Source organism: Channa argus, chromosome 10, assembly GCF_033026475.1.
Source record: "Channa argus isolate prfri chromosome 10, Channa argus male v1.0, whole genome shotgun sequence".
Lineage (NCBI taxonomy): Eukaryota > Metazoa > Chordata > Actinopteri > Anabantiformes > Channidae > Channa > Channa argus.
In genome coordinates, this window is record NC_090206.1 from 9,077,768 (window position 1) to 9,088,853 (window position 11,086).

Sequence of the window (11,086 nt, forward strand, 5' to 3'; positions counted from 1 at the left end):
GTATTGCACTCAAGTGATGATGTAATGTTTAGGCGACACAAACAGCACCCCCATCCCCCTCTTCTTCTCTTTTCTGCTTGCTTCCTGTGTTCACCCCCCCTTTTCTCTGGGGCACAGAATAGAGGCTTCTGATTGGTTAATAGCACCATAGAGATGCTGAGAATATCCACCAACCAGGGGCCGGGTGCCCCTTTACACAGTTACCACAGCAACCCCTCACAACCAAGGCGAGCGTGCACACACGTATGGATGTGCATGCTCATATGCATGAGTGCTAGTGTGTATTTGTGCACTATAGGCTTGTGTTTTCATTTGTGTGATGGCTACACTTAGGAAACATGTAACAGCAACCCCCTAATGAATATTCTTCACTGAGTTCATCTAGTGTAGAACAGCTGCGTGCTGTACTCTGGCAGTGTAGTGCCGCTCAAACATACAAGACAACTTACTCCACTTCTTCTCTGTAACAACCCCTGCTAAAGTCATGACTTATATAAAAACCCATCTTTGATGGAAGTGATTGTCCAGGAGATCTGAGGTTTTTTTAAACCAGAATATGGAAAGTTTTTTTCTTTAAGTCAATAAAGAAAAATGGCAATGATTATACTGTGTGTAGATGATGTATTTGAATGAAATGCAGTGAAGTGGAGAAAGGATTTAACTGAAATTGTGACACATACGTTTTTAATTGTAGAAAACAATGAGTGTAATTAAGTGGCTGCTGAATACATATTTCATCTTAATCTATCTAGTTTTTGTCTCAGTCATCTGCAAATGACTAAAAAATGTTGCCCATTACTGACTGTCTGCTTTTGAAATGGCACTATTAACAAAATACTGCTCCAGGCTGTACAGCAGCATGACAAATAATATTTCTCGCTTCTTTGATTTCTAATTTGCACACACACAGACACTTGACTATCATAAGACCATAAGCCCTTTTCAGACCTGTACTAAACTCTGCAAATGTCTGCAATTTTACATGTCAGGGCTGTGTTTCTAAAGGACACTGAGTTCTCTCTCTTTTTGTCTTTTTTTTCCAGATTAACTTTTTTTGCAATCTTGCTGAACTAAAGTAGTAAGAGGAGCCTCCCAAATTTTACATCTTCATTCATACAAACCGCTTACAGTCAAAAGTCTAAAAAAAATGTTATATTGATAGAAATTACAAGTGGAAAAATATATAAAGTAAATAGCAAAAAGTTTACTCAAATCTATTTTCAGTAACATTTTGGACTGTTACAATATTTAGCAAAATTGTAACATGATGTATATGAAGCAAAGGTCTAACTATTGCTTGGCTGGGTATGTGTTTCCCACAATGTCAAACCGATACAAAAAATGTCTACAGAACACAAAAATACACAAACTACAAATTTATATTCCTGCCATAACACACTGTGTAATTATGTCAACACTGTATTTACTGTAGGTCACCTGTACTGCAAAGCTAGTTAAAACACTCTCATTAGACCACACTGTACAACTGAGGAAAATCCCCTCCAAGGTGGCAGCACAATAACAAGCTGCATTAGCAGGAGTCTAAGTCCCCTGCATGGCACCTTTGATAAATTTCACTCCCCTCCATGGGCTAATCGTAGCACTCAGCATGTGCACTAGGAGATGGATAAATAAAGGAATACTGAACCAGTCAGTGTGTGTGTGTGTGTGTGTGTGTGTGTCTGTGGGGGTGCATATGTATGCTTCTAACAACATTTATGAACTAAAGCTGATTGTCGAAAACTTCCTGTGTTTGTGGTTCCCATGTCTTACCTGTGCAGGTGAAACACTTGACGTGAAAGTGGGTCTCTTGCACTCGCACCACCTCTCCTCTGCATACTTCCCGACATCGCTGGCATCGGATCGCTCCACTGCTTCGTTCCCCACCCGTCGAGCCTGGGGGATAAGCTGATGATGGAAAAAATAACACATTCTACTAATTACATACAGTATTTTAAGTACTTTTATAAGTTCAATCAACCGTTTTCTAATTTAATGTTGCTACCCTGGTCAAACCTTTATCACACAATGCAACTATAACCGACTATATCTGAATTCTTAATAGCATATAAAAGCAACAACAACAAACACCTCCCACTAAGAAATACAAGTCACACCGTATTAGTTAACAATCAATTTGGATTCCAGCAATAAACTTTAACAAAACTGCTTTACATATTCAAATGTTTCTCCACTGTATGCAGCGATCCAATACCAGAGCTGTGCCCTTAAGTACACTATAGACTGTACTGTGTGCAGTTCACACAATAAGATCAGTGTGTAGCTCCGTCAACACTTGTTTTGAAGCTGTGAGGTCTGACACCTATGTAAGCTGGGTAAGCTCCAGGCTTTCTCTCCCGCTGTCTCTATTTTTCACACACTCATATGGGCTGACACACACACACACACACATACACACACACACTCACACACACTCACTGCTGCGTCAGGTCAGAAAGTGGATGAATCCTTTTACCTTTTGAAATAACTTACATGTCAGGCTCTGCAAGCCTGAAAGCCATTTCATATAGTCAGAAAAGCAAGTTCTTACATACAGTCTTACCAACAATGTAATAAATGCTGCCGGAAGCAAAAAGGCCAAAAGTGAAGATCTTAAATAAGTGAGGAAAATTATGTATCCAGGGCTTTTTTATCGGAACCTCTTAATGGCCGATGTTCTTCTGTAGGTCATAAAGAGATTCTCTTGCAGAGTCCACTAGCCTCCCAATACTGAGTCTGTGCCAGAACAGCTGGGTTCAGTCTCTTATTCTTATTCCTAAAGGAGCATCTGAGTGGTCCTACACTCAGTAGAAAGGGTATAATGGCAGGGTAACCAGCTGGCCTTGCTGACTAACTGAATAGCTGACTGAAGGACTCTGCTGCTTCAGTTAGAGCAGCACCAGCTTATAGGCTGCCATCACAGAGCTACTGATTCCATTTCCCTGGATCAATCCCAAAGGGCTTGTGGCACTTAAAAAGTCTTGCACGCCTCATACACTGAACACCCTTTGCTTGCTGAGTTTGACGACAAAATACATGTAGGCTATGTGTGCTGGGACTGGGGGAAAACGACAAGATGTATGCATGAAAGTAGTTGTTTACTTTCCTGTACAATACCGAACCGTGGGCACTGGAAATATGCAGGCATATTTAATCCCCACTCTAAATTCTCCGACACTCTCAGTCTTTGTTGGCTCATTGTTTCCTCACAATGCTGGCAGCACCACTGGGGCCCATAACCCTGACTGATAAGTGTCCAGCCACTGGTTCAAATAATTACAGTCTCTCGAAAGTGTGTTTTCATATGTATGCCTGTGTGTGTGTGGTGTGTGTGTGTGTGTGCGTGAACTACAGTAAAGGAGGGTCATTTTTAAATCATAAAACTAAAAGAGCAGTATCGATCCAATCAGGGGTAAATGAGAGATAATGGGAACTAATGGCAGCACACTAAAGCCAATGCCAACACCTCCTGGAAACACAGTAAATTTATTTGCAATGCTGACCTTCTGAAACTGGGCCAAAACAAACCCCTGGCACAGTATAACATCCTCTGCTTTCACAGCCCAGTCAGTAAAGGGTCTATATGAATTAAAGGGAATATTTAAAGAAAAACATCTGAACAGAACATGATGATGAATAAAGATTATCAACAAAAACTTTTAAAACAATTATACAGGAGTTGCAGTCTTGAAGACAGAGGTGAGGTAAACAGCAAGCATTTCAATGTGGATTAATGAGATTATTATTTAACCTGTTGAATGTGCTTGCCACTAAGCCGCACCTCAGCAGACAATCCAGGTACACAATTAGCTCAGAAGCTAAAGCTTAATGTAACTAATTGTGTCAGTGTGTTCATTCTTATTGAACGCACCCAAAGCCCTCCCTGTCTAAATCCATTATAGAGTTCTCGCATAACGCTCTATCCCCTCCCATGCAGTGGTGTTGAGTCATTCTTCTAATGATAGCCACCAGACTACAGGTGTAATCCACTGACTCCAAATCAGTGGACAGAGCCTCAGGAGCACAGTGCCTCTGGTAGCTGGATGATAAGAACAGGGCCAGTGTCAGACAGGCCGACAGCATCCCAAGGGACTAAAAGGCTGTTGCTATTTCTGCCCCTGACCTCACAGCCCTGGGGAAAAACATACTGGGAGTTCAGTCGCAAGGGAGGCTGGGAGATTGGTGCTGATGATAGGTGTGAAGAGCGGACTATGAATTAACACAAAGACCATTTGCATTTAGCAACCCATTCTTACCAGTTTTAGATTTTATTGGATTTTATTGGAAATATCACCAACTTTAAATCCATTCCTAGTAAACTAAGGCCATATGCCTAAACAAGTCAGTCATTGTATGACAGTATGTGACTTATTTTGTGGCAGTAAACAGCATACATTGTGTTTTTTTAAGCCAATGAGGCTCTACATCTATTAATGGCAGCTAAGTCTCCAGGAGATGGATGGAGTGAAGGGCTGGTGCACACAGCATCAGAAACCAGGAATTTGCATTCTTGGTCCCCTCTACACTCAGGTTTAGATAACAAAAGGACTTTGATATTCAGGTTAGGAAAAGACTGTGGTATTCATAAACATGTTGGGTCTGATGTTAGTATTAATTCAGATGAGCTTTCCAAATGCTGTACTGAATATTGTAATCTCAGATATATTAGTGGAAGACCAAAAGATTGAGACTCATAGATGCAACCACTGATGCTACGGCCATGTCAGAATCACCAAACAAAGATTTAATTCTAAATCTAACCATGAATGGCTCAAGCAAACTAAACTCAATCCAGTGGTCAACTCACACCAGTTCACAAAACCTGGGAAAAGTCTGTGACATGAGAAGCAACATGCATGACACGAGTGTGACAACAAACTAACAAAATGTGGAAATCGACTGGTCTCTTAAGTACATGGCTTCATCATGACACGATGAGCGGAAAAGAACAAAGAGAGGGTGGAGACTCCGGGATGTGGATCATGACATTTTTTCAAGAAAACAACATGTCTTCCTTGTTCATAATTTAATGCAGCCAATGAGTCGTCCACCAACCTTCCCCCACCCCTTATCTTTATCTCCCTTTATCTCTGTCAGGACCTTGGGCAAGAGCATTCATCAGAGCAGTGGCAGTGTCCAGTAGGATCACAAATGTGCTGTCACTCTACGGAGAGAGAGCAGGGTCACGCTGATCACTCAAGATGACCGGAATCCAAGGTCACGCAGAGAGCAACCTCGAAGACCCACCACACAATATCCTTAGCCACAATGACTCTGAATGTTAAACATATTTATAAAAATGGCCACTGAACAGTAACAGAACATTATGTCTGTGTAATCTTTGAACATTTATTTTTCCACAAGGACTATAAGTGTAGTACAAAAGCAAGAAATTGGGCCTGATTTCATACTGGCTTATAAATGCACACCAGCTAGGAATTAATGTACATGAATATTTATCCGAGCATCCCAGCATCTGTGTTTGCATCTCTGTATTTTTGTTTCCCAGCTTTGTTCTCTTTGTCAACACACTAAGGCGTCTGGCAGCAGGACTGATAAATGGTGTTTGGCACTGGTTTGGACTGTTCACCAGATGAGGCAGAAGAACAGGAATCATCTACTCTATGATACCTATGCTGTTCCAGCTAATTCCTCTTCCGAAATGGGAAAAACAAAACTGAAGTAGTTATTCGTCATTTGATACAGAATTAGGTGATTTATTTTGCCTCTCACTTCTGGCCTGCTGGCACCAGTGTTCAAAGAAAGGACTTAGCAAGACATGATATCTCCATAATTACATTGCAGATTGCCATTGAATTTAATCTAAATATCAACTGTCCCCAGAGGAGCATTCAACACACTTTTGTGGACTCTATGACCTTTTTTCTATCACTATCATATACTTAACATTTCCCATTGAAGAAATTAAATCCATTGAAGGGATTAAGCAAACTATATCTATGGAAGTACAAGCATGGTGGTCAATGTCTGGCTCTGGATGAAACTAGTGGAACTGACTAACAAGCCAACATTGCCATTCATAAAACCATGCATGGCTAAAAAAGTCAATATTTGGGAAGAAAGAGATTAGAAAAATGTGCAACTGGGTTTGAGATTACAGCTATAAATTTACATTCATATGTGTCAGTTGTTAGGTAGACACTCCCAACATGCTGCACTATACTTCTCCATGATACTTGAGATGTTTCTGCTGTACAGAGAGAAAGAAAGAGGAGCAGTGAGTTGTAAGTGCTGCCTGTGATGTATGGTTCTGCAGATCCCCTCAGGCCCCTAAACTCAATGATCGGTGTCTTGATCAACACGTGTTTTATCACTCCCCCGAAACACACAATCTGTATCTCAGTAACAGACTTATTCAACAGTTTTTTGCTCTAAGAGAGTTAGTAGTGGCCAGCATTTGTTAGTGTGTATACATGATCTGGCTTTGGTCAACCAAAGCCCTTACCACAAGCGAACCTGCTCCACTCGCAGCACCGTCTTGTCTGCCAGCGAGGCAGAAAATGAGACTCCGACCAGACACACACACAAAACCCAGTGACCATGAGAGATAGAAGGGCCAGAAGATGAAGACAGACAGACAGTGCTATGTGTAATTACTCCAGAGTGTGTGTGTGTATGTGTGTGTGTGTGTGTGTGTGTGTGTGTCAATGTGGCCTTTGGGCTATAACACCCAATGCAGCAGAAAACACGGCACACGCTACAGCCTAACAGGCCCATTCACGAACAGACTCATTCATGTGTTCTCTCTTCAGCTGTGTGTTTATGCCTGAAGCCAGACTACAGACACATGTCACACAACCATCTGCCTGCTCTGACACACACACACACACAAACACACACACAAGGTTAAATGCAGACACAGGGTAAATGTTAAACAACAGGTTGCTGACAAGTCGCTGATGTCTGTGTTTGTGTGCGGTCCTTTTGGAGAACAAGCTTTGAATTCACAAGAGCTTGTGACAGCTCTCCACATGCTGCATGTTGCATGCCCCCACCACCCATTACCCCACCACACCCCAGTGTATCAGCTGAGAAAGGCATTTTGAAGACTAACAAAAGACTTCTATACATTTTCTCCGTAAGCAAGGAGCTTGCACAGAACAGGAACCGAGAGTCAGGCAAGAGTCAGTACCAGAGGGTTAAAAACACTGGATGAATAATGTAGACCCACACAATGACACATTAGGAATGATGCAGTAATACCCGGTTCACTCCTGTGGACACAGGACAGAAGCGAAAGTCAAGAAGAGACTGACACCACATCAGCTCACATAGCATCTGGTGCACATCATCTTCATCTAGACTTCCTGACAAGCTAAGGGACAGTGGAGGAATTCTCCTAATAATTCCAAGGCTAATGTTCAAAACAATCTACATTATGTAAAAACAACAAAGTGCAGGCATGCATATGAGGGCACACATGCACACGCAGCTGATGAACTAGCCCTACAGGAAAAGACCTGATGCAGCTGAGAGTGGATCAGGGTCATAGTCAGCTGATACAAAGTCAGCTTAGCATCATGGAAGCCCCTGGGCCAGTCTGAGGTAAGTATGACAGGAGCCCTCCGGCTGCCTGCCAGACGTTATTTGCTATGTGCTGCATCACACAAGCTCCACCAGACCAACAGCATTCAGGTCAAAGACCTCTGGGGTCATAGGTTTCCCACTCCTGCACTCCAGGTGTTTAGAAGGCATTTGGACTTTTATGGAGAGACAACAGCTGGAAACATGTAGGAGAAGCAATGGAAAAGAGAGGTGAACACTGGGAGGACCACAAGCAACAGCTAAAAGCTTCTCTTTGAATGAACTCTGGCTTCAAAGCTTCTCTTTGAATGCTACTCTGACCTCCAGATATTCATTGCTGTCCCATCCTCTCCAAGACTGCTCCTTGTCAATTAAAACGGTTTGACACACGTTATTCCCCCAGCCACCTCTTAAATTAGTCTATTAATTAACAGCAAAATGTAAATTTATGAGACAATGACATATAATTTACCTTGAGTAAAAGAAAAAAATAACAATGCAAACCTTTTTAAAACTGATACCTTTTTCTAGTCTCTACTAGGAGATGGTACAGGCAATTACTACTCTAGTTCTTCTCTCTTCACACCTATAGGTATTGTCCTTGCGCTCCAGTTGGAGATAAAGCGCGCTGAAAACGGACTTACCACTAGAACTCATGATGCCCAATGTGTTCTTATCTACAACAAAGCGGCTTGGTCGAGAATAATCCCATACATCAAGAGGAAATCTTCACGGAGCACTTTGCTCCCTGCAAATTCGAGAAATTATCCAGTAAGTGATGCTTCTCACTATCGGCAACACCAGTCAATCTCTGAAAATGTGTTAAAAAAAAGAAATGTAGGAAAATAAGAGAAAAAAATATCCAGAATAAATGCTCCTATTGTTGCTGTGTGGGAACGTCGGCGTTGTTTTTTTCTCTTTCAGTGAAACAGTCGCCAGTTCCAACAAAATGCTGCTCAGTGGGATTCCACCTTCACATTTTGGCTCCTGGCTGATTCCAGCTCTGCCGCGCTCTCCCTGGCGGTGTGCGGCTGCTGCTGCTGTCACCGTGCGCCTCACACACACTGTCAATACGCTATCAGGTGCCATCTTCCGGCGTCTACTTTCAAAATAAAATAATAAGGAAAGTGGTTCTCTTGTCGCATGAAAACATAACTTAATATAAAGAGTACGTATGGGCTACCTAATGTTGCACAGTATGTGAAATTGCAAAAAAGTAAATCCCTGGAAAAATTCATTTTCGAAAAATAATTAGTGTCGAATCTAAGGGATGTATAACATAACCTGATTTACACATGCATTTAAAATAATAAAATAAAATTTGTATGTGGCATGATGTGTAGGACAACACACGTGAAAGGTATATCCAAGAGATATTGAGCCATTAATTCCAAAACCTGTCTATAAATTAAATGAAATTGAAACACTTGTCACTTCTCCAGAAATTTCACAAAAAGGCAAAAATGAACCTCTTAAATTAAATTATGCAATTATTTTAATTAAAATGTAAAATTTAATTGAAACAAATTAAGTGATTTTTTTAAAAAGTGCACGACAATTAGTTTAATTACACAATATTAAATATTAAAATATAAATGTCTAAATATGACTCATGACATGGAACATGTAGTCTTTTCTGTGGTATTAATTATGTTCTAGTGGCAGTATTATTTAGCACACACAACTTTTAGGCCGCACTAAAATCTTTCTCGTGGTTCATGCTAGTCTTTCTTGAAAAAAAATATGCCTTACTTCCGTTATTGCTTTGGCTGTTTGCAGGTGACTCGACTAATTTCATTTTCTCCTGGGTTAAGCGACGTCACGCTGGATTAATCTGGACGCTTTAGGGACTATATGAGGCCCACATAACACGCACAAGAAGTATTTCATGTCCAAGAAGTCATTCATCTAAGTAGAAATTATTTATTTATTTATTTATTTATTTATTTAATGTGAGGGTTGATATATAGATTAATTAAAGAATTAGTCGAACTTGCATTATTTCATTCTGGCCAGATCAAAAATGGGGTCATAATATGAACATTTCAGGAGAACTTAAAGAATGCTGCAAACACACTGAATTAGAGTGTGGAGAGTCTTCAGGAATACACCTGGTGTGCTTTTTACACTGGGTTGGGCTTGTTGCTAAAAACTGTCATGACACCGCCCTCTTCTGGAAAATGGACGTAAGCAAAAATGTTAATTGGATTATTTACGGTGGAGCTATTTGTTGGGGACAGATTAATTGTGTAACCACTGACGGATTTACTCCACCACAGTTATAGCCTTGACTGACCTGTAAAGTTAAGAGCCCAGCATTTTGCCTCAGTCTGAGTCACAGCCTAATTGTCCCGCCTGTGTGTTGTTTGCATTCAGTGGGTTCAGTTCAGTGGCATCAGTGTGTAATAATCTCCATCCAATGGTGAAAACAAATAATGAGTCAGATGCAGGAAAAAGGTTAATGATGGGCCAGATTATAGAGAAAAAAAGACGTGCGTTTTTAAAAGTGATTAAATGAAAATATAGAAACCAGGTGAAACTAATTAGCAGATGGCAATGGTTTGTCAATGGAAAGTGTCTAAGTATAAAGATAATTATACATTGTTTTCACTGCTCAAGTGAATAGACTTAATATAAAGATCTTAACATGCAACTTGACCTTGTGACCTTAATCCAACATAATATTTTGATGCAGATTTTCAGCATAAAATTCTCTTCATTTCTTAATATCTTTTTGCATTTGATGTTGTAGTCTTTGCACTTTGCTCCTATATTATTAAACCTAGTGTGTGTGTTTTTATTGAACTAACTAACTGCCTTGTCCCATGTCCTGAGGAAGCCCTGGTTCTGCAGCCCGGAGGGAAGCTGGACAATGGCGGGATGTGAGACGTGCCTCACACTCTTTCTCTCTACCTGATTGGTTCTGGAGCTCAGTGGTTGAACATGATGTTCTCTCTTTGTGGTTTAATCTGCTTATCTCCCCTGTATATATGATAAAATATGTGTTCTTTCTTTATCAACTCACTGCATTCGGGGTGTCCTCCAGTGCCCAGTTTAAAGCTGATTACAATCAGTGTAAATTTATTGACTAAAAAAAAACTATCTTCATCAGTGTCTGTGTGTGTGTGTGGGTGCCCCATGGTCTTACATTTGTGGAGTGCTGATCATGCTCCTGTGTCAATCCTGTCATGTGCTTTTGTCCTCCAAACTGATGTGGCAGAAAAACAGGAAGCTGGCCTTCCTGTGCACTGAAGGCAGCGGGGGCAGGAGGCCGTCAGGTCAACAAAGTGTTGTCACTGTCTGCAAAGGGACCAGTGCCCCTTAATCTGACAATAAGGGCAAAAATCCCCCGTTATGTGTTATTACTGGTATAAACTTGCATGCAGCTCAGTGAAGGCCAGCCACTCATATTATGTGTTATAGGAACACATGGTGGAGATATATGGCACATTGCACTGCCTAATCATCAACTCACTGTTTTCCTATTGGTGGTAATGTGTCTTTTGTTTGTGGGCCACAGTCAGGCCATTTATTCTATCAG

The 11,086-nt window shown here is 41.0% G+C and overlaps 1 protein-coding gene across 12 annotated transcripts in view; it reads right to left on the bottom strand.

The window, feature by feature from the left end:
- ablim3 (actin binding LIM protein family, member 3) overlaps positions 1–8,607 on the bottom strand; it is a 40,261-nt gene extending 31,654 nt beyond the window's left edge. For 5 of the 12 annotated variants that reach the window (XM_067518511.1, XM_067518508.1, XM_067518507.1 and 2 more), the window contains exons 1-2: positions 8,190–8,606; positions 1,774–1,908 (exon numbers count right to left, since the gene is read on the bottom strand). In XM_067518511.1, the coding sequence (XP_067374612.1) occupies positions 1,774–1,908; positions 8,190–8,202 (148 nt within the window). In that variant the 5' untranslated portion in view covers positions 8,203–8,606. Of the gene's footprint in view, positions 1–1,773; positions 1,909–2,563; positions 2,812–8,049 lie in introns of those variants that run through there. The other 7 variants (XM_067518513.1, XM_067518510.1, XM_067518506.1 and 4 more) reach the window with 4 other exon arrangements.
- Between the last annotated feature and the right edge of the window lie 2,479 nt (positions 8,608–11,086).